The sequence below is a fragment of the Phocoena phocoena genome, chromosome 10, assembly GCF_963924675.1.
Source record: "Phocoena phocoena chromosome 10, mPhoPho1.1, whole genome shotgun sequence".
Taxonomy (NCBI): Eukaryota; Metazoa; Chordata; class Mammalia; order Artiodactyla; family Phocoenidae; genus Phocoena; species Phocoena phocoena.
The window spans coordinates 65,704,860-65,729,241 of NC_089228.1; the positions used below are offsets into that span (position 1 = coordinate 65,704,860).

Here is a 24,382-nt window from a genome sequence, read left to right on the forward strand (position 1 = left end):
TCTCAAGGGAGCAGACTGGTGTACATTACACTGTAACAGCAATAACAGATAAACCTTGGTTGTGCTAAGCTGCTGACGTTTCAGGGGTTTATTTGTCACTACTGCATAACCTACCTACACTGAGTAAAACAGCTAGGTGAGTTGTAGCCAAGATTTTTGTGCAGGTCTGTCTGACTTCAACCAATCTTAACCACCTCCTTACAACTAGCACAGAAGGATCTGCAGAGAATTTCTTTCTTTCTTAAAAATATTTATTTACTTATTTATTTGGCTGTGCCGAATCTTTAGTTGCGGCATGTGGGATCTAGTTCCCTGACCAGGGATCGAACCCGTGTGCCCTGCACTGGAAGCGCAGAGTCTTAACCACTGGACCACCAGGGAAGTCCCTGGAGAGAATTTCTAATCTTTAACTCTGCCACTAAGCTTGTGTGGGATATTAGGTGAGTCCCTTAAATGACTCAGTTTTTTCATTTGTCCAATGAGAATAAAAAGATCTGCCCTTCCAGCCCCACAGGGTTATTGCAAAGATCAAATAAGACAATAGCTATGACATAATTTGGAAAAGAAGCATCATCCAAATGCAAAGAAGTATTATTACCTAACTCATTTTCCTGCCTCAGGTTAGGAATCTATCCTACTGACCTTAGAACTGGCATGAAACTTTTTCTTATATTGTTGCAGCAAAAATAGAAATGAGGCTTTTCTTTTCTGATAAACAAGGAAAATAAGGAAACAATAAACAGGCTTGGAAACAGCATAAACAGTCCTGAAAGAGTTAAGCAATCTCGGTTATTCTTTAGCTGTTACTACTTACAAACACTTGTAGCTAGACTTGGCCTTCACAAAGCTAATTACTCTCTGACTCCATATGAATTACACTCTGTACCTGGCATCTTCTCCCCCTACACTCCCTTGTAGCATTCGTCATTTCAGAAAAAAGGTCACAGTCCAATAACTTCAGGGACACCAGACCCCGTTGCTGAGCCACCTGATGCCAGCTTTGGCCATGAATTTACAGAAGAAAAGAAAAAAAAAAGCAAGACTTCATTCCTTTGAGCCTTATCACCTACCCCAGACCACAAGCTCTGGGTTATAAGCCTCTCTCTATTCCCCAGGGAGAGGGGCACAGTTCTTGAAGCAGTAGCCTGCTGTGTTCTCTCTGCCTGGCAAAAAATAAAGCTACTTTTTTCTCGTTCCTCCAAAACTCTGTCTCCGTATTTCTTTTTGGCATCAGTGCACAAAGAGCCAAAATTTGGGGGACTTCCCTGGTGGTCCAGGGGTTAAGAATCCACCTTCCAATGCAGGGGACGCAGGTTCAATTTCTGGTCAGGGAACTAAGATCCCACATGCCTTGGGGCAACTAAGCCGGAGCGCCACAACTACTGAGCCCGCGTTCTCTGGAGTCAGAGAGCCACAACTAGAGACAAGCCCTTGCACTGCAATGAAATACTCGGAGTGCCGCAACTAAGACCCAACACAGCTAATAAATAAATTAAAATATTAAAAAAAAAACAGAGAGAGCCAATATTTTGGCATCAATATCCCTGCCTCTATTATCCCTAATAGTTAATTTTTTGGTACCTTTAAATTTTAGCATAATCAAACCTAATGACTTGCAAAAGTAGTACAAGGAGCAGGAATTCCCTGATGGTCCAGTGGTTAGGACATGGCACTCTCACTGCGGTGGCCTAGGTTCAATCCCTGGGTGGGGAACTAAGATTCCTGCAAGCTGTGGGGTGGCCAAAAAAAAAAAAAAAAAAAATAGTACTAGGAGCTCCTGTACACCTTTTATCCAGATTTCCTAATTGTTGATACTTCGTCCCATTTTATATACATATTTCTGATTTACTCAAAAGTAAGTTGGAGGGCTTCCCTGGTGGCGCAGCGGTTGAGAGTCCGCCTGCCGATGCAGGGGACACGGGTTCGTGCCTCGCTCTGGGAAGATCCCACATGCCGCGGAGCGGCTGGGCCCGTGAGCCATGGCCGCCGAGCCTGCGCGTCCGCAGCTTGTGCTCCGCAACGGGAGAATTCTCGGCCACAACAGTGAGAGGCCCGCGTATCGCAAAAAAAAATTGGAGACATTGTGTGCTCTACCACTCCAGGGGCACTAGGACCCTCCCAACACCTTGATTTCAGCCCAGTGAAAACTGATTTTGGACTTCTGACCTCCAGAGTTGTAAGAGAACAAATGTGTGTTATTCTAATGCACCAAACATGTGGTCATTTGTTTCCACAGCCATAGGAAATTTATACAATCCATATTCAAAATTTGGTAAGTGTCCAGATAGTATCCATTTTAAGACCCAGTGCAGCCAAAATAAATAAATAAATATTTAAAAAGATAGAAGTGCTATTAGGAAAATTTCCTTCTTCTTTCCCAGTTATTTACATAGTTATTTACTGATGCCAGAATAAATTTATGGAACCAATATGCCATCTGCCAATATCAACAGTGTTCATGTGGGTGAATGATCCCTAGTATGTCTGCCACCACTGCCTATGTCCCCAGGGTGAGCTGCGGCCACTCCCCCTCACCTCTCCAGGAGATTCTTCAAGACAAGCAGTCTTATCCAGATCTCATCAAACATGAACTACTGTTTTTCTTCATCAAGTGTCCAAAAGCTCTCTCCCCTTGCCCTCTGTGTATGGGGACCAGTTCTGGATTTCACCAGAGGAACTCCCAAGTTTGCAAACCAACAGTGACTACAGTTAATAATACTGGCTTGTATATTGAAAGTTGCCAAGAGAGTAAATCTTGAAAGTTCTGATAGCAAGAAAAAAAAATTTGTAAGTATGTATGGTGATGGATGTTAATTAGACTTACTGTGGTGATCATTTCACAGTATCTACAAATATGGAGTCATTATGTGTTTTTTTTTTTTTGGCCACACCACGTGGCATGTGGGATCCTAGTTCCCTGACCAGGGATCGAACCCACGTCCCCCACGTGACTCTGTGGAAGCACAGAGTCTTAACCACTGAACCACCAGGGAAGTCCCGGAGTCTTTATGGTGTATTCCTGAATGTTATATGTCAATTACATATCAATTAAAATAATAATTTTTAAAAGTAAGAATAGACTTGTGGATAAATGTAAGACCGGACACTATAAAACTCTTAGAGGAAAACATAGGAAGAACACTCTTTGACATAAATCACAGCAAGATCTTTTTTGATCCACCTCCTAAAGTAATGGAAATAAAAACAAAAATAAACAAATGGGACATAATGAAACTTAAAAGCTTTTGCACAACAAAGGAAAACATAAACAAGACTAAAAGACAACCCTCAGAATGGGAGAAAATATTTGCAAATGAATCAACAGACAAAGGATTAATCTCCAAAATATATAAACAGCTCATGCAGCTCAATATTAAAAAAACAAACAACCCAATCCAGAAATAGGCAGAAGACCTAAATAGACATTTCTCCCAAGAGGACAAACAGATGGCCAAGAAGCACATGAAAAGCTGCTCAACATCACTAATTATTAGAGAAATGCAAATCAAAACTACAATGAGGTTATCACCTCACACCAGTTAGAATGGGCATCATCAGAAAATCTACAAACAACAAATGCTGGAGAGGATGTGGAGAAAAGGGACCCCTCTTGCACTGTTGGTGGGAGTGTAAATTGATACAGCCACGATGGAGAACAGTATGGAGCTTCCTTAAAAAACTAAAGATAGAATTACCATATGATCCAGCAATCCCACTACTGGGCATATACCCAGAGAAAACCATAATTCAAAAAGACACATGCACCCCAATGTTCATTGCAGCACTATTTACAATAGCCAGGCCATGGAAGCAACCTAAATGCCCGTCGACAGATGAATGGATAAAGAAGATGTGATACATATATACAATGAAATATTACTCAGCCATAAAAAGGAACGAATTTGGGTCATTGTTGAGATGTGGATGGATCAGAGACTGTCATACAGTGTGAAGTAAGCCAGAAAGAGAAAAACAAATATCGTATATTAATGCATATATGTGGAATCTAGAAAAATGGTACAGATGAACGGGTTTTCAGGGCAGAAGTTGAGACACAGATGTAGAGAGCAAACCTATGGACACCAAGGAGGGAAAGCCATGGGGGGGTGGGGATGGTGGTGTGATGAATTGGGCGATTGGAATTGACATGTATACACTGATGTGTATAAAATTCATGACTAGTAAGAAACTGCTGCATAAAAAAGTAAATAAAATAAAATTCAAAAAAAAAACTAATACTAAACTTTGGGTTATTTGTATGGAAATATGTTAATATAAATGTTTCAGACATTACATGAAATTCCTAAAAATCTTGTATGTTCTGGTATAATGTTATAAGTCATAACTGTAGTTATTATTTTAAAATGTATATCTCAGAAATAACTAAATTTCCTTGTCAATTGCATTATTATGAACTTTCATCAAATCTTTAACTGTGGTCATTTCTAAGTCTTTTGTCATTTACAAGTCTTTGTCATTTACAGACAGCCTGGGTGTACTCTGATGCTTTTGCAAAAATGTTCCTATAAAAGAGTTTCATCTTCAAGGAAATCATGGAAAAGACTGACAAGTACAGGTTTCTGTAACTGACTATACTGCTGAATTAAATGAATAAGCATTTTCAGAACTCTAATGGAAAACTGATAAATTCATAAAAGTGCTAACAAAAGATCAAGATGAAAAAAAAATTAATTACATGGGACTGAGTGAACTGGTGAGGATGATGGTAATTTTTGTGACTTTCTGTTTGAATAAAAATAAATATATAAATAAGCGAAACAGCAAAAAAAAATTGTACTTAATTTTTTTTTTTTTTTAATAATTGATTAGAGACGATCGATGTGTTTTTTTTTTTTTAATTTTTTATTTATTTATTTATTTTTGGCTGTGTTGGCTCTTCGTTTCTCTGCGAGGGTTTTCCCTAATTGCGGCAAGTGGGGGCCACTCCTCATCGCAGTGCGCGGGCCTCTCACTATCGTGGCCTCTCCCATTGCGGAGCACAGGCTCCAGACGCGCAGGCTCAGTAATTGTGACTCACGGGGCTGGTTGCTCTGCGGCATGTGGGATCTTCCCAGACCAGGGCTCGAACCCGTGTCCTCTGCATCGGCAGGCGGACTCTTAACCACTGCGCCACCAGGGAAGCCCTCTACTTAATTTTTTTAATTCATTAAGTTTGAATACCAAAGTTTTGAAAAAATACCATGAAATATATCTTTCCCACCTTTACCTTTCACAACAGATAACCAGTTACTAGTTTCTTGCATCTCCTTTAAGAGATTGTTAATTCATTTACAAGATAATATAAATACATAGTATCTCCCTCCTTTTTTATAGAAATGGTATCTGCTATTAACATTGCTTAGCATCTTGCTTTTTTTCAAACAGCAATATGTCTTGGAGAGATTTCCATATCACTTCTTTCCATATCACACAAAGATATTTCTTATTCTTTTCTATAGCTGCATAATATTCCACTATGGTGTCTTACAATTTATTCAACTAGGGCCTTGTTGATAGACATTTAACTTTTCAGATTTTTGTTCTATCTTTCAAACACTGCTTCAATGAAAAACCTTGTATATACATCATTTTGCACACCTGCAACTAAAACTGTAGGATAAATTCCTATGCTTAGTCAAAGGGTATATACATATGGGATTTTGGTAGACACTGCCAAATTGCCCTCAGTAGGAATTGTTCCAATTTATATATGCTGGTAATGTATGATAATTCCTATTTACCCATATTCATGCCTATTCTAAGAGTTTTCAATCATTTGGTTTTTTACCAATCCAGTAAGTAATAAAAGGTATCTGAGTGACTCAATTAGAATTAATTTTATTATGAATGAGGATGAGTATCTTTCCATATGTTTAAAAGACATTTACATTTAGTTTCCATTTGTACTTTTCTACTGAGTCGATAGTCATTTCATTATTGTTTTGTAGGACCTTTTTATGTGTTATACCCAACACCTTGTTTTTAATATAACTTTATTTATTTACTTATTTATTTATTTGGCTGCATTGGGTCTTAGTTGCTGCACATGGGCTTTCTCTAGTTGTGGCAAGCAGGAGCTACTCCTTGTTGTGGTGCAGGAACTTCTCATTGCGGTGGCTTCTCTTGTTGCGTAGCATGGGCTCTAGGCACGCGGGCTTCATTAGTTGTGGCACGTGGGCTTCGTTGCTCCGAGGCATGTGGGATCTCCCCGGACCAGGGCTCGAACCCGTGTCCCCTGCATTGGCAGGTGGATTCTTTTTTTTTTTTTGCGGTACGCAGGCCTCTCACTGCTGTGGCCCCTCCCATTGCGGAAAACAGACTCCGGACGCACAGGCTCAATGGCCATGGCTCACGGGACCAGCCACTCCGCGGCATGTGGGATCTTCCCGGACCAGGGCACGAACCCGTGTCCCCTGCATCGGCAGGCGGACTCTCAACCACTGCGCCACCAGGGAAGCCCCGAGGTTCACATTTATTTTTTTTAATTTTATTTATTTATTTATTTATTTATGGCTGTGTTGGGTCTTCGTTGCTGCGCGCGGGCTTTCTCTAGTTGCGGTGAGCGGAGTCTACTCTTCGTTGCGGTGCGCGGGCCTCTCATTGCAGTGGCTTTTCTCATTGTGGAGCACGGGCTCTAGGTGCGTGGGCTTCAGTAGTTGCAGCACACGGGCTCAGTAGTTGTGGCTCACGGGTTCTAGAGCACAGGCTCAGTAGTTGTGGCACACGAGCTTAGTTGCTCCGCGGCATGTGGGATCTTCCCGGACCAGGGATTGAACCCATATCCTCTGCATTGGCAGGTGGATTCTTAAGCACTGTGCCACCAGGGAAGTCCCTGTGCATTTTTTGTCAGTTGACAAAAGCACCTAGTGATCTAGGGTGGCCTTGGTCTACAGTGGCTTGAAGCAGGATTTCGGTTCCCAGCCAGATATTGAGGTCGGGCAGCAGCAGTGAGAGCACTGAATCCTAGCCACTAGACCACCAGGGACCAGTGGCCAGTGACAAGGCCATGACCCATCAGCTATGAAGATATGAATTTCCACATAGAGATTGAAAGCAGTGAAGCAAGTAAAGTGTTTATTACAAGGAAAAAGAGTACAGTACGTGTGGATAGACACTCGGGCGGGCTCAGAGAGAGAGCGCCACACACTTGTGGCAGTTTGAATCACTTTTATGGGGCATTTCTTCTGGGCTTCCTTTGTCCAATCATCTTGCTTTGCCTGGTTCTGAGTCCACATTTGGTATATCTCAGGGTCCTCCCCTGTGTGCGTGCGCACCTCTTAGCCAAGATGGATTCTAGTGAAGAGGCCTATGGGTAGTTGGCATCACTTACTATGAGGTGGCACCCCCTCCCTTTTTGATCTCCAAGGAGCCTTTCTGTGCATGTGTAGTCAGGGAGGTCTCCTTGACTTTGAGAATGAGGAATATCTGGTCTTTTATCTCTTATGTGGGCAGGGCCCAGCTTCCTCCATCATCCTGCTTTTATGGAGTTTCTGCTATTATGGAGTTTCTGTCCACACCGTTCGGCCTGGGGCCCATCTATCTCCAGCCTCACTAGGACATAGTAAATATTCCAATAAAGCACCAGGTTTTATTATTTTGGTTGCAACTCCACCGTCAGAGAATATGGAACAAAAGAAGCAAAAGCTCCTCCTCCCCAGTTCCCAACACTATTTCCCTTTTCTTTTTTCTTTTTTTTTTTTTTTTTTGCCGTACATGGGCCTCTCACTGTTGTGGCCTCTCCTGTTGCGGAGCACAGGCTCCGGACACGCAGGCTCAGCGGCCATGGCTCACGGGCCCAGCTGCTCCGCAGCATGTGGGATCCTCCTGGACCCGGGCACGAACCTGTGTCCCCTGCATCGGCAGGCGGACTCTCAACCACTGCGCCACCAGGGAAGTCCTATTTCCCTTTTCTGAAAGAGGGGTCAGGCCATTTTGGAGTCTGATACACCAGGCTGGAAGTTTGGCCTTGTTGCCAGAATGGGTTATCCCTGTGGACAAGTTACCTTTTTTTTTTTGGCCTTGCTCCGCAGCTTGCTGGATCTTAGTTCCCTGATCAGGGATTGAACCTGGGCCACGACTGTGAAACGCTGTGTCAACTTAAAAAATATTCACAACCTAAAAGTTGAGAGTTAGGTTTTATTCAGCTGGAATTTTTAGGACTTTAAGCCCGGGAGGCAGCATTTCAAGTAACCCTGAGAGAACTGTTTGGAGGAGGCAAGGCAGGGAGCCAGGTTATATAGCAGTTTTGCAACAAAGGGCAGGTAGTCTGAACATCAAAAGATTATTGTTAATTAAAGAAAATCAGATATTCCAAGTAAAGGAATTTAGCACTTTTCTGTGTATGGGAAGATGCAAGAGTCTGGGCTCACTGAAATCTTTCCTCTGCTATGCACATCAGCTATCTGGGGGCCTGTGTTTTCACATCCTGAGTTTCCTCAGGGCTCACCGTAGGGAGTGAATGCAATCTGATGGCTGCTAGATGGCAGGTATTTTTTCCTTCCTCAGTTCCCTCAGGGCTCACCAGCTCACGACAGTGGGGGCTGCAATTGCTGATGAGTATGACATCCTTTGTTTACTGATATGGTAGGAAATACTCCATTTCTCACCTGGAATCCTAACCCCTAGGCCACCAGGGAACTCCCTGGACAAGTTTCTTCTAACAGTTTCCTCCTGTGGAACCATAACTCCCATTTGTGGAGGGCTTAGTATGTACAGACATTGCACTGAAAGCTTTACAAGCATTTTCACATCTAATTCTTCCTCAAAGCTTACAAGTAAGAACTATTATTCATATTTTTCAGATGAGTAAACAGTCAGAAAGATTAAATAACTTGCACATGCAGCACAGCTAGGAAGCAGCCACGAGATTTGAAACTGGGGATTCTGCCACCTCCAGTGGTTAATGAGTCTCAAAAAAAGAGACACTATGTAAAATGGCTTGCGCCTGGCTTTTTTGCTTTAAGAACCTATCATTTCTCAGTCATCACTTTCTCAGCAAGCTTTCTGTTTTATTTAAAGTTGAACTCCCTTCTTCCATGCTACATTCCCTCCCTCCCCATAGCACTTGGCTCCATCTAACCCACTACATACTGACTTTATTACTATATTTGTCTTCCCCAACTCGAATGTCAACTCCAAGAAAGCAAGGATTTTTGTCTGTTTTGTTCACTGCTGGCTTCTTAGCATTTATAGCTGTGCCTGGCACATACCAGACACTCATTAGATAACTGTCGAAAGAAAGGATGAACGACACGCTTCTAGGAGCATCGAAAATCGCAGCCACAAGCGCGTGCATTGAACCTCGCAGGGACACTTGATACTCCCCCTTCCCACACTCCTCTAGGTGAAGGGAAGAGCAGGACAAGCCCCGCCTCTCGCTCCGCCGACAAAGCCGTACAGCAGGCGCAGCGCAGCTGGTGGATTGGATGACAGGGTGGGGCTTCTGCAGTCGCATTTGACTCATCGCTTCCGCCGCGTCGGCGCTCACTGTGCGCGTCACTTCCGGGCGGCGCGGAACGGAATTGCCAAAGGCTTGCCGAGCGACATGCCTAAGTGAGTGGGCCCCTGAATATGGGGGTGTTCGCGGTCTCGATCACTGATTGTGGCCCTGCGGGGGAGCACAGAGCGGGTTCTGGCTCCACGAGCCTCTGGGGGAGCGAGAGGGTCTGGGGAGGAAGGGAGACCCGGATTTCTAGATACCTCTTTACGAGTGTGGAGGTCGACTCTCCGTAAGGCAACCCAAAAGCTTGGCTTGTGTCAGGACGCTCTGTTTGATGTCTTCTCATCGTGAATAGGTCTTTTACTTTATTTTATTTTCTATTTTACCTTCAGTAAACAGCACCTCGGTGGATGGGCATCTATTAACGGGTTGTCATTTTCTCTTTCTCTACTTTTTCTCTTTTCAGGTTTTACTGTGACTACTGCGATACATACCTCACCCATGACTCTGTAAGTAGTGTTTCTTTTCAGCTTCAAAAAACCGTATATGTCTCCCATTTGCAACAACATGGATGGACCTAGAGAGTATTATGCTTAGTGAAATAAGTCAGAGACAAATACTCTGTTATCACGTGTATGTGGAATCTAAAAAAATAAAACAAACGAATGTATATAACAGAAACAGATTCATTGATTTAGAGAACAAACTAGTGGTTACCAGTGAGGAAAGGGAAGTGGGGAGGGGCAAAATAGAGGTATGGGATTAAGAGGTATAAACTACTGTGTATAAGTAGCTAATTGTACAGCACAGGGGAAATAGCCATTATTTTGTAACTTTAAACGGAGCATAATCTACAAAAATATTGAATCACTGTCTTTTACACCTGAAACTAATATAATATTTGTAAATCAACTATAATTTTAAAAAAATTGATTGTAGTGATGATTGCCCAACTCTGTGAATATACCGAACACCCGTTGAATTGTACACTTAAAATTTGTAAATTGTATTATCTGTGAATTATAGCCCAATAAAGTTATTTTTTTAACAAAAGGAAACCTAAGAAAAGCCTTATATGTAATAAATCAGGCTTTTTTTTTTTGGCTGCACTGTGCAGCTTGTGGGATCTCAGTTCACTGACCAGGGGTTGAACCCAGGCCACAGCAGTGAAAGCCCGGAATCCTAACTGCTAGGCCACCAGGGAACTCCCTAAATTAGATTTTAAAAAAATTTTGTAATTTGTGCATTTCATCTTGCTAAGGTTTAAGGGCTAATGCTTGGAGAAAATACTTTGGGGTGTTTGTTTTTCCACTCTTCCTGTAACTGTCTTCATAATTCAAAGTTACTAGTCTTCCATCAGTCAGTGTTTTCAGTGGAGACCTGAAATAATAAAGCTTTAGCAAGTTTAAAGATGAAAAAAATGTATATGACAAGTAAAAATTCTAGGAAAACGTTCTGAAGTTCAAATATTTCGTTGTGTCAAGGCTCTTAAATGTTTGACTGATTAAATTGGAAAGAAATGCCTAAATTTTAAACCAAATACTTTGATTTGATTAAAAACTGCTTAACAAATAAGAGCGACTAAGATTGAATATTTATTGTATGTCAGGCAGCGTTCCAAATGCTTTCCATGTATCATTTTGTTTAATGCTTATGTTAATCCTATGAGGTTGGTGTTATCTCCCATTTTACAAAGGGGGAAACTGAGGCAGTGTGGATAAATAACTGACTGGATGTTACAAAACCAGTAAGTTGTATAGAGCTGGAAGATGAATCTAGGCAGTCTAACTCCAGAGCTTCTATGCCAGCAGCTCTCAAACTTTTTTTGTTTCATGGTCCCTTTACACTCTTACAAATTACTGGATTATTCAAAAAGAGAAAAAAAGGTGGGTTATATCCATTAAAATTTGCTGTATTTGAAGTTAAAACTTAAGCTTAAAAAATGCTTATTAATTCATTTAAAGGTAATGATAACAGACTTTTTACTTGTCATACAAATAACACTTTAAAAGTGAAAAATAGCTATTTTCCAAAACAAAAAAATTAAGTACGAAGAATGGCATTTTAACATTTTTGGAATCCTGTGTAACATCTGACTTAATGGAAGCTGGCAGATTCTCATCTACTTCAAATCTATTACACTATGTTTTGGTTGAAGTATATGATGAATCCAGCTTCACATGGATATGGGAGTACTTTAATAGCATTTTTAGACAATCGTGGATATTCTTTATTACTTTATATTATTGCACGAAAACTCAGCACATGGCTAGTTGCAGTGTGGAATCTGAAACCATGTCATACACTCTTTTAACATTAAAATTCACTGGTCTGTCTTTCACTTTGAGTGGTGTCTGTGAGCCATACCTTCAGAATTGCAGCTCTCTACTTTGCTGCCTCTGCAGAGACCTGATGAAATTAGAACTCGATCATGATGTCATCTTGAATAGTAGCTGCAAGAACCTAGCCAATAATTTCTCTGTTGTCACTTCATTTGGAATTCTTTCTAACACATGGTTAGATGTAGTTCAGCATTAATAGATTTGTGGAACATGTAAGTAGGGTGGTTCCTCTTGAAGAAATAATAGTTCTAAATATTATTATAGATTGTCCTGGAGGAGACTCCTCCAGTAAGTTGGTAGTGGTAGTAGCTTGCCTATAAATCCCCCATCTTTCTGTTTTGTTTTGGTTTTGTATCCCTAACCCCTTCTCTAGGTCAAACCCCTAGTCATAATTTTTTGAAGTTGTTAGTATGGGGGGGCTATGCCTTTCTACCCTTTTCCAGTGCTGTATTGTCATATACTCACTCATCTTGGTAATGCTAGAATTCAGAGAATGGAAAAGTGTCTCTTTATAATAAATATCTCTTTATGAGAACTGTCAGGAATCCTTGTAATACTGCTGTTCTAACATGATACCTTGTGAAAATAGGAAGTTTCCGTAGTGATTGAAGCAGTCCCTGTGGTGGACTTTGAAATGTATAAAACGTTCAGTATGAATGTATAAAACATTCAGTGCTCTAACTTTTGAGCTTTTGCTGGTTCTTAGGCATGATTTTGTTATTAGGCTTAAGGCATCATTATGGTGTTAGTGTAAGCAGTGGTTGGGTGACAGGGAACAGTATTTTGAGATACAGACTATAAAAAAGACAGTTTTGCTCACACGACGTTGGTCGTATATGCTGCTGCTGAAGCAGTCACGTGAAGAGAGTTAGGAGGGAGGAAGGCAGCTGTGAGGAGCATCTGAATGAGATCTGGATTCCAGGCCTTAGTTTGCTGCTTACCATCTATGTGTTTTGAGACGAGTCTTTAAGCATAAACAGAAGATAATAACCTTGTGATTTTTTTCTTTTTAAGTAGGTAGTGGGTTTATTTTCTTATTTTTCTTCTGTGAAAATTCAAATGTCCTGGGGCTTCCCTGGTGGTGCAGTGGTTAAGAATCCACCTGCCAATGCAAGGGACACAGGTTCAAGCCCTGGTCCAGCAGATCCCACATGCCGCGGAAGAACTAAGCCCGTGCATCGCAACTAGTGAGCCTGTGCTCTAGAGCCCGCGAGCCACAACTACTGAACCCATGTGCCTAGAGCCCTTGCTCCACAACAGGAGAAGCCACCGCAGTGAGAAGCCCGCGCACTGCAACGAAGAGTAGCCCCCGCTCACCGCAACAAGAGAAAGCCTGCGCACAGCAGCAAAGACCCAATGCAGCCAAAAATAGATAAATAAATTAAAAAAAAATTCAAATGTCCTGCCTGACAATTGAGTTGCATGCAGTGGATGATTTCTTTTTTTTTTCCGGTAGAACCAAACATTTTATTTTTAAAAATTTTTTTAACTTTTTTTTTTTTAATTGGGGTATAGTTGTTTTATGATGTTGTGTTAGTTCCTACTGTACAGCGAAGTGAAGTAGAGTGGCTATAGAGCAGGTTCTCATGTTATCTATTTTATACATACTAGTGATTAAAAAAAAATTTATTTATTTGGCTTTGCTGGGTCTTGGTTGTGGCATGTGGGATCTTTAGTTGTGACATGCAAACTCTTAGTTGCGGCATGTGGGATCTACTTCCCTGACCAGGGATCGAACCCAGGCTGCCTGCATTGGGAGTGTGGAGTCTTAACCACTGGACCACCAGGGAAGTCCCAATCACCTTGTGATTTTAATTTTTTTATTAATTAATTAATTTTATTTTTGGCTGCATTGGGTCTTCATTGCTGTGTGCAGGCTTTTGTTCTCTAGTTGTGGTGAGCAGGGCCTACTCTTCGTTCCAGTGCGCAGGCTTCTTGTTGCAGTGGGTTCTCTTGTTGTGGAGCACAAGCTCTAGGCGCACAGGCTTCAGTAGTTGCAGCTTGCGGGCTCAGTAGTTGTGGCTCGCGGGCTCTAGAACACAGGCTCAGTAGTTGTAACGCACCAGCTTAGTTGCTCTGCGGCATGTGGGATCTTCTGGGCCAGGGATGGAACCCATGTCCCCTGCATTGGCAGGTGGATTCTTAACCACTGCACCACCAGGGAAGTCCAACCTTGTGATTTTTAAAATCAATTGTATTGAATTATAATTTATATTCAATTAAATGCACACATTTTAAGTGTACAGTTTGATGACTTGTCAAATGATTACAACTTCATGTATGCATCAAGATATAGAACATTTCCATCACTCCAGAAAGTTCCTTGTGTTTTTTTGCAATCAGTCCCCTGCACCCCTGGCACTGACTGATTTGGTGTTTATGACTAAAGATCATTATTACTGGTTTTAAACTTCATATGAATGGATCCTTATACACTCTGTGTGTATCTGATTTCTTTTGCTCAGCACGTTTTTGAGATTTGTCCGAATCGCACGTATCAGTGATTCGTTCTTTCTGATTAGTATTCCACTGTACCATGCACGTGTGATTTCTATAGAGATTGAGGCACTCCTTGTAAAGTACATAGCATGGTGTCTGACATGTAGTAAGAGTTAAATAAATGTTAACTTAAAAAACCAAAAGGTTAAGTGTGTGGAGTTTATCTTATGTCAGTTTTACCTCAATAAAACTGTTAAAGAAAGAACAAAAGGATTAGTGGGCTAGAGACAAAGGTCTGTGTGTGATTCACATGGAGTCTGTTTTCTAGACCCATCGTCCTTTAAAAGAATATGCTCCCATAAACAGTGTTATTTAAATGTATATAAGCTATATTATTTTGCTGTAGAATGGCCTAAGAAAGGGCATTATATGATATTGTTTTCTCGATCAGTGGATTGTAAACTTTTTCTTCAAATGCCAGTTTGTAATTATTTTGGGTTTGTGGACCAAACAGTCTTTGTTGCAACTGCTCAACTCTGCTGTTGTAGAGACAAGACATAGACTATACATAAACAAATGAACACCACTGTGTTCCAGTACTTTTTTTCCACAAAATCAGGTGGGTGACCCATGGGCCATAGTTTTCTGACCCCTGGTTTACATAATAAATACAGTAGGTAAATTACCACAGTACATTGCTGGATAATGTTTTTAAGTGATGCTTTGGCACCAGCTAAGGCTGCTAGAGGTAGCCAGGTTACCTATTAAAAGGTAAGGCTTTAAAAATTTTCTGGTTTTGGATATTTGTTTCTCTGACTGATACAACCTTTTGTTTTACAGCCATCTGTGAGAAAGACACACTGCAGTGGTAGGAAACACAAAGAGAATGTGAAAGACTACTATCAGAAATGGATGGAAGAGCAGGCTCAGAGCCTGATTGACAAAACAAGTGCGTTTCAGTCTCTTGTTCTGATGTGGTAGAATGGTTCCATTCTTTCTCGTCCCTGTCTCTGTTGTTTTTCACAGAAGCAACTCATTCTGAATGATAAATAGGAGTATTCTGATGTGCTGGATCAAAGAAGTGGAAGGTCATTGGTTTCCCAGGGATATAGGAAAACATTAATATTAATTTTTGAGGTTAGAGCAATCAGGTATTGATTAGACTGGGAATTTGGGCAGAGAAGAATGAGTTGCCTAATATTTCACTATTGATGTGGACCAGATTTTGTAGCACATTTATGCAGAACCTCCTTTGTAGTGAGCCATGGTTTTTAGATCTGTTTTCTGGTTGTAATAGGAAAAGATGGGGGTGAGTTTGTAGCTCTCTTTGAAGAGTTTGAGACACTTTTATTCTTTGTTGTCCTGGCAAAGATAACTGGTCACAAAGGAAGTAACTGATGTGACAGAATAGTTTGGGTATATTTTGGACCGCTGCCATACATGCCATACTCTTTTTGTTTAATTAAGAACATTTTTGTTGTTCAGGATAGTTGGGTCCAAGGCACTGACAGAAAGAGATACTGCATTTTTATGTTAGATCATCCTGGTGTATTTGAAACACGGCCTTTCCTGATCGTTCATTGTACCCAGAACTGGCAGGCAAATGTGGACTTTGATTGTGGTGTGATTTTATTTTTTTTTAAAAAAAGCAAAACTATCATGGAAAATTTTAAGCACAATAGAAGGAAAACTTTAGAGAATAAACCTCCCATGGCTGCCACACCCGCATCACTCTGCTGCGGCCGTCTTGTTTCATTTATATTAAAGTTCTCAAACTTAGCACTATTTATATTTGGGGCCTGATAATTCTTTGTTGGGGGCTGTCCTGTGCATTGTAGACTGTTCAGCAACCCTGGCCTATACCTGCTAGATGCCAATAGCAATGCCCAGTTGTGACTAAAAATATCTTCACACATTGCCCGGTGTTCCCAAGGGGACAGAATTGCCCCTTGTTGAGGCAGTCTACTCCCTTTCCCCTCCTGGATTATTAAGGAGCAAATCTCAGACATTGTCTCATTTCATTTGGGAAAAAATATAATGTAATCATTTTCTCCTCTATTTGTAAAGATGTTGGAAGTTTCTTGCATTAGAGGTTAGCAGCATTTTTGTTATTTTTTGTGCTCAGCCGAATAATTTAAGATGAGTAAATGTTTTTGATGGAGGATTTTTAGAGGATAAGAAGCAAGCCCTTGGGGGCTTACCTCATCATGTTCAGGGTTATGTTGATGTTGAGTCCGCTACTTAGCCACTCCCTCTTCAGCCTTTACAGGCTGTCCTACACAACGTGTGGGAGGTGACTTTTGATTGGAAAAGGCTTTTGCTGGGGGATGTGATCCCTTAGAGAGCACAGGCTCTGTTTGGAGGAATATGATAGCTGTTCATAAATCTCTACTCTAGGTCATTTTTTGGATCTGGTTCTCGTGAATTACCAGTGATCTACTTGAGTAATTTGATCTCCTTTGCACTTGTGGGGTTGGAGTGGAATGGGGGAGTGTCTGGGCTGCAGGCTGCACTGAATTGGGAAGGGCTAACAAATTCAGGAATAGAATTTATGAGTGTGTATTTTAGTATTTATGTATGACTCCTTTCCCAAACCAAATATAAACAATCTTCAATTTCTTTTGTTTTCATTTGTGCCTCATATTGTCTGAAAGAAAAATAAAAAGATAATTTTATTGGACATTTTTCAAGATCATCATCTCCTTCGGAGCAGGCTCTTGCTTTGAAATCTTTGTTTCTTTTACATCTCTTACCTCAGTGCATTAGTTTCAAAACAGGTAAACCAAAATGGTATATTGTTTTGATGGAGGCAAGCATATATAGGAAGGATTGAAATTTTACAAAGCCTGGCCTCTGGGCAGTTATCACACATTTTTCAAACAAAACTATGAGCAGCTTGAATTGAGTGTCAACTACATGTACAGATTAAAGATGACTGCTGCTCTTTGGTAAGACATTTATAGGTGGGAGGTTTTCACTCGTAGTTAACTAGTCTCTCACAGTTAATTCATCCATAGGAATGCTGATGAAATAAAAACAGGTTAAAAAACCCAGATCAGTAAACCAATTAATTGCAGTTGTAGCTTGTGAGTACGTAAAGTTGATTTAAAAACTGTGGAGACCATGATGTAGTAATCTTAGATGAATGCTTTTTAGAGTGAAATATGGGACTGTTAAAAATTTAAAAGAAAGTGGTTATTTTAGTAAATAAATGGGTTGCTGAATTCTCATTCACTGTTTGTTGTGTTTTTCCTCACTCTCCAAAGCTGCTGCATTCCAACAAGGAAAGATACCTCCTACTCCATTCTCTGCTCCTCCTCCTGCAGGGGCAATGATTCCACCTCCCCCCAGTCTCCGTAAGTTTATAAAGTTTTTATCTTAAGGGGTGTAACTGGGCAGATTACCCTTGATTTTGTTAGATTATCTCACAGTTGGCTTTCACATGTTCATTAAATGAATACATAGGCAGTAATAGAAAACAACTTCAGTGGTATAATTTCTGAAATATCTTTAGAGTTACCTTCTGATTACCTTATTATTAGGGTATTATATTTGTGACATCTCAAATGGGTCTGAGATAGAGTCAGTGGAAAGCTCAGAATGTACCTGTGATTAGATGAGCTGATGTATAAAGAGGTATTGCTGCTGAGTTGTTTACTGCTATGAATACAACACTGGAGGATTGATGTAGCTGATAAACTCCTCAGTCTCTCTCCCAACCTTGTAACTCATCTAAAACCAATATATATACCTGTGAAAGACAAAAATTGCATACTTAAAAGAGGAGTGGATCAAAGGACTCTACTCTCTGGGAAGGCTTATTGTTTCTGCATGACAGACAGGAGGACATTGTGCAACTAGGCCATAAGTTCTTTGGCCCTCCTGGAAGGGTTCAGATTAAAATTGAACTCAGAGACCTAAACTCAGTCCTGTAAATTATCATGGATATAAACACAGAGAAGTAGGCTGTTTATAATAGTTGCACACTAATGCAGGTAGACCACTAGTGACCCACCAAACCCTTCTTGGAATCCTGCCATCCTGGGACCTGATCAGGATCACAGGCTTGCTCTCCTACTCTATCCTGACTGGCTAGCACTCAACTCCATTATTTTTAATGGTAGAATAGTCAGTGGTATGAATGTACATGATCAGTCTCACCATTTGCTTATTGTTGGACATCTAAGTTGTTCCAGATTGTTATTGTTCAGGAATATCTGTGCGGAAACATTTTCGTATTTCCAAAGACTCTCTTAAACATAGTTTTGATTGGGAAAAAAAAAAAGATCTGAAATTAGGTACTTGTGGCTTAAGTTCATCAGGGGTATAATACCCTTCTTTTAAAAATTTAAACTGTTGGAATCTTTTTAACCTGGGAAACTTTTTTTTTTTTTTTTTTTTTTGCTGTACGCGGGCCTCTCACTGTTGTGGCCTCTCCCGTTGCGGAGCACAGGCTCTGGACGCACAGGCTCAGCGGCCATGGCTCACGGGCCCAGCCACTCTGCGGCATGTGGGATCTTCCCGGTCTGGGGCATGAACCCGTGTCCCCTGCATCGGCAGGTGGACTCTCAACCACTGCGCCACCAGGGAAGCCCTGGGAAACTTATCTTTATTTTACACTTCTGTCTAGGCAGGCTTGTTCTTGTTTTTTAGTCATAATGTAACTAAAGTTTTGTAGCCCACTGATTTTTGTGAATCTGCTGTTACAAAAGAAGCCATAAGAAGTTACAGAACTATTACAGAATTTGGGCCAGATCATGAGGCCCTATTTCACTGAGAAGAGAAAATGTTAATATATAGGCATATCTCAGCCTCAGGCCCCATTCTTTATTTCAGCGGGTCCTCCTCGCCCTGGGATGATGCCAGCACCCCACATGGGGGGCCCTCCCATGATGCCAATGATGGGCCCTCCTCCTCCTGGGATGATGCCAGTGGGACCTGGTAAGTTTGAATCTCTTTCCTTCTTGGATGCTCCATTGTGTTTTAGCTTTCCATTTAAATAGAATTCTTAATTAGCTGTCTAAATGTATTGCAACAAATTACATTTGGTGAATCTATACTGATAAAAAGAAATACTTGGTTTATCAGTGTAATTGGATGGTATCCAAAGACCTTGTGCAACTGAAAGCAGGATAAGACTGCCTCTTTTTTCCTTCTCCTCTGTCCCTCCTGTTTCCTCACCCCCTCCTGACTTTTGGCCATTTATAATGCGGAGAAGGGTAGATATATATTTGTGCTGCTGCTTTTCTTGGTTTTGATTTGGAGCAGAGCTACCGCCTATTGCTGATTTAATCTTGCAAGTTAACTAGGTTAATTAGTATTTATGAAAAAGACCTTAGGCCTGGTAGTTAGTCTTTTATTCAGGAAGGGGAAAAAACTTATGCCTCAAACATTTTATTTTAACATAAACATAAATGTACATTAATTTGCAGAGTTTTCTGATACATGGTCAGGGCCTTTGCTTTGAGAATGAGTCTACTGACTGGAACACCATATATTTCTTGCATAAACCAGAAAGCCATACTCATAATGCGTCCTTTACCAACTTCAGTTTCATTTTCTTTGAAGTGATTAGAGACCTTGTGAGGCAATTTAGTTTCTATTTTTTATGATCGTTTCGCTTACCAAATTTGTGAGTACTTTTGGGGAATGATTTGCCTGAGACTTTCTTATCATCAGCTTAGTTTTTATAGAAATCGTTCTTTTTCTACATTCTTATTTCATCAGTTTGCAGAATAATTAAATTATGTAATTAGAGTAAATACAACTGACATAAGAAGCCTACAACTCAACTGGTAAGACAAGGTGCAAAGGCATTAGAGTAGCTTCCTGGCCAGAAACATTCAGTATGCTTGCTGTGGGTATCATTTAGGGGTGGGAGAGTTTAGATAAAGAGAATTCGTGCTTTACTGGCTTGTGAATCCAAAACACAATCTAAGTGACTCAGATGTCTTTTGCATTCTTAAATTGGGATCACAGATTCACATCCCTAGAGGGGTTAGGGATGTGAATTGGGGAATGCTTGTCACATGCAAAGAAGCCTTCTAGAACTCAGGGTCAACCTGTGGTTGACATTTGAGAATACAGGCTTAGTGTTGCCAATTTGCCCGAGTATTTTGTTGTTGTTGTTTTTAGCCAGGATAAAATAATAAAATTATGGGATTTGCATTAAAGTAATTGAGTAGCTGGGGGGTGGGTGAGGATAAGATAAAACAAGGTTGCCCTCGGGTGGATAATTGTTTAAGCTGGTTGATGGGTACATGGATGTTCATTATATTCTTTTTTTCTATGCTTGTGTATGTTTGAACATTTCCACAATAAAAAGATGAAAAAAGAAGTCTAGAATTACTTATTAGTAACAAGACATATTAATTGCCAGTGTTGACAACTAATTAAGATTCAAGGCATTATGGAGACCAAAGAAAAAGTTTTCAGGGGCCTCATTTTCAGTCTTTGGTCTAGATCAGTTTCTTCTAAGAAATGCTGAATACAGGTTATGTCATGGAGGGATTTTTTAATAAGATATTTAGAAGTTTTAGTATTTTCTGTTTCTGTTGAAATTCAGTTCTGTATCTGTTGGATTTTGTGTTTTTGCATATCCTTGTGTTTTACTTTTTGTGATAAGGCTATATTCAACTTTAAATATAGTTGTGTTTTACTTTTTGTGATAAGGCTATATTCAACTTTAAATATAGTTTTCTTTTGAAGCATTTATTGCAAGCCTTTAATCAAAATGATTTAGTTGAAAATAAATAATTAGGTAAAATTTGATATTTAAAAAGAAGATATGTAACATGAAAATTATAAGGCGTAGTAATACAATTAATACCATGAACCCACCACCCAGCTGAGGAAGTAGAACATTACCACTCCCGTGAAGCTGCCTGTATTCCTCCCCAACCCTCACCTGTCTGCTTGCCCTCCCTTCCCTGACTCATTTATTTGGCTGGTGTATTGATGGGACACTTAAAAAAAACTCATTAATAGTTTCTGAAATGTATTAGAAAGATCAGATTTGTGTGTGTGTGCTAATTGCTATAAATCACATTATTGCCTATTATTTTTCTTGACTTGAGCTAAGTATGGTTACTAACAGGTTCTCAGCATGGGCCTCCTGCTCACCTTTCCTACAGCTCCGAACAAACGCTTAGTGGTAAGATTGTCCTCCGTGCCTGTGTACATTCATGAAATAGCTCCTGGTTATATGGTGGATAGAACTGATTAAAAGAGCTGACTAACATGTGACTTAGTTGTGAATTTCCCTGAGTGAGAAAAATGGTCAATTTAGGGAACTAGTCCCTGGTGATTTCTGGAAAGCAGTCTATTAATAGTTTCCCCCTTACTATCATTAGATCATGATTCCCATATGGTTCTTGTGTTGACCTTTTTGTTTTTTGTTTGAGAATGTCTCAGTAATTTACAGATGTGATGAATTTGTTGCATTTCTTCTGTCAAGTATGTCTTTTTTCCAGCATTTTGCAGGGGGGGGCTACTTTTTTGTCTTTTATTGAAGTCCCATCAAGCTCTCCTAAGTAGTATTTTTGACTGTCTTTTTTCCTTTTCTTTGTTTTACCTGCAGCTCCTGGAATGAGGCCGCCTATGGGAGGCCACATGCCAATGATGCCTGGGCCCCCAATGATGAGACCTCCTGCCCGTCCCATGATGGTGCCCACCCGGCCAGGAATGACTCGACCAGACAGATAAGGAGATTGGGGAACCTCTTTATATCAGTTTTATATTACTTCACCAGGAGATCATGGTGCTGTGACTCGGGATGTTTTCTAACAGGATGACAAGGAAGACTTGCTCCCCCTTCCTATCAAAGAGTAGTTTTGGAGGGGAGTGGTGGGACAGAAAAAGCAATTTTCATTTGTATTGTGAAATGTGAAAATAAAATTGTCAATTCTTTTAGTTAAAAATGTGTTCCCTTTTTTCTCCCTTCTGTATTCTTTTTGTATTATAAAAGAGAGTCCAGTTGTGTTTCTCTAGCTCATTCTTTCTTCAGCATGCCCTCTGTATGACATTATTTTCCCTTAGCTGTAGAGTGGGTCCCTTTGGGCACCTTGTCTTTATTTAGTAAAGTCCTCTTGTGCAAAAACTGGTAAATCCAACACTTGTGGAGCTTTTGTTGATTAAAATAATAAACAGCACCTGGTTAATTTTTCACATTAATAATACTTTGTGTAGTGAGTGGAAAATTTTAATTCTTTTATGCTAAAGTAGGGAAAAAGGCTTCACGGTGAGCGCATGTAAGCTACAGCAGCAAGAATTGCCTTAACCTCCTTTCACTCAGCTCCTCTTTTTCTTGGACTTCAAATAGTCAGAAAATGTTCTATTAGTAATGAGAAAACTATGCGGATTTTCATGGTGCAGAAGGTGTTTGCAGAATGTTATTTGTTACTAGGCTATAAAAGGAGGATATTTTCAGGGAGGCATCTAGAAAGTAAGCCATCGCCACTGTTCATATTCAGCTCAGTGTAAAATCTAAACTATTTCATACTACAGGTAGGAGTGAAAATTGTATAACCTCTGGGGAGGGCAATTTGGCAGTATCGCTCAGAATTACAATACTTGTATCCTTTGACATAGTGTTTCTATGTCTAGGAATTTATCCTACAGGTAGACTTGCACATGTATGAAATGACTTGTGTACAAGATTATGCATTATAGCAAGAGACTGGAAATCACATAGGTGTCCAGTGAAAGGGGACTGATTTATCAAGTACGTGACATCCACGAAGTGGCATGTACCATGCTTGTTGAAACAGAATAAGGAAGTTCTATACTGATAGGGAAAGAACTCCGAGATACACATTGCCCTGCACTTTGGTTTGTTCACATAACAATGTATTGTTTGCTGCTATCCTTTTGTAAAGGAGATACCTGTATGTGCCTGTGTGTGCTTAAAGGATCTCTGGAAGGACAGATCAGCAGCTGGAGATATTGGTTGCCCATGAAGAGTAAATGGGTGGCTGGGACAGAATAAGGAAGTTCTATACTGATAGGGAAAGAACTCCGAGATACACATTGCCCTGCACTTTGGTTTGTTCACATAATGTATTGTTTGCTGCTATCCTTTTGTAAAGGAGATACTTGTATGTGCCTGTGTGTGCTTAAAGGATCTCTGGAAGGACAGATCAGCAGCTGGAGATATTGGTTGCCCGTGAAGAGTAAATGGGTGGCTGGGGGACAGGGATGAAGGAGAAAGGTTTGCCACCTTTTTCTATCTTTTGGATTTTGAATCATTAGCTATTTAAAAAAAAAAAACAAAAGAAGCCACCTTTCCCGTCTGAGGTTATTGTTATAGTGATGGTTAGAGGGTGCCCTAAACCAGCAGTTTACAACCTGGCTTGGTGATCAGAATTATGGAGGACCTTTTCCAAAATAAAGATGCCAGATTTTGATTCTATATATCTGGTTTAGGGTTAGGAAATTTGCATTTTGGGAAAACTCCCTAGGAAATTTTGATTATTATTAGTGGGTTTGGCAAACTCTGTCTTAGGATCTATTTTACTCAAGATTGTAACTCTGGGGACTTCCCTGGTGGCGCAGTGGTTAAGACTCCGAGCTCCCAATGCAGGGGGCCCGGGTTCCATCCCTGGTCAGGGAACTAGATCCCCCATGCATTCTGCAACTAAGAGTTCGCATGCCACAACTAAGGAGCCCGCCTGCTGCAACTAAGACGCGGCCCAACCACATAAATAAATTTAAAAGAAAAAAAGAGTATAACTCTATGTATGTGTCTATAATTTTGAAAAGATTTGTAGCTAGAAATTAAAATGACAATGGGTAGATTACTTTTTTTCCCTAGAAACTCATGAATATTTTGAAGAGAAGCTAATTTAGGCAAATAAATCACCATATCTAGGTAAACAAGAGGTTAGAAATAGATATCCTTACAGTGAGATGATCTTTATGCCCAGCCTCTGTAGGAGCTGAGTCAACTTCCTAGTCTGAGCTTTTGCCAGGACTACTTGTTGCCTTTTAGTTTTTTATTGTCACATCTTTTTAAGGAGGACTTAAGTCTCAGAAATTGATAGTTTATGTGACTTTTATAGCTCAGATTTGTTTTTAAAATCTTCTGCAGACAACGGTTTGTTAGGGGAAACTGTGCCAAGCGAGCTTATATATGACTCAGCAAGTTTCTGTTTTGTATAGCTCT

At 40.4% G+C, this 24,382-nt stretch overlaps 1 protein-coding gene across 1 annotated transcript; it reads left to right on the forward strand.

Moving 5' to 3' along the window:
* Positions 1–9,496: 9,496 nt before the first annotated feature.
* Positions 9,497–22,139, forward strand: SNRPC (small nuclear ribonucleoprotein polypeptide C). The gene is made up of 6 exons (XM_065886058.1): positions 9,497–9,552; positions 9,906–9,948; positions 15,061–15,169; positions 17,487–17,576; positions 19,057–19,161; positions 21,800–22,139. The coding sequence occupies exons 1-6, from the start codon at positions 9,545–9,547 to the stop codon at positions 21,922–21,924; spliced, it is 480 nt and encodes a 159-aa protein (XP_065742130.1). The 5' UTR covers positions 9,497–9,544; the 3' UTR covers positions 21,925–22,139.
* The last annotated feature ends 2,243 nt before the right edge of the window (positions 22,140–24,382 follow it).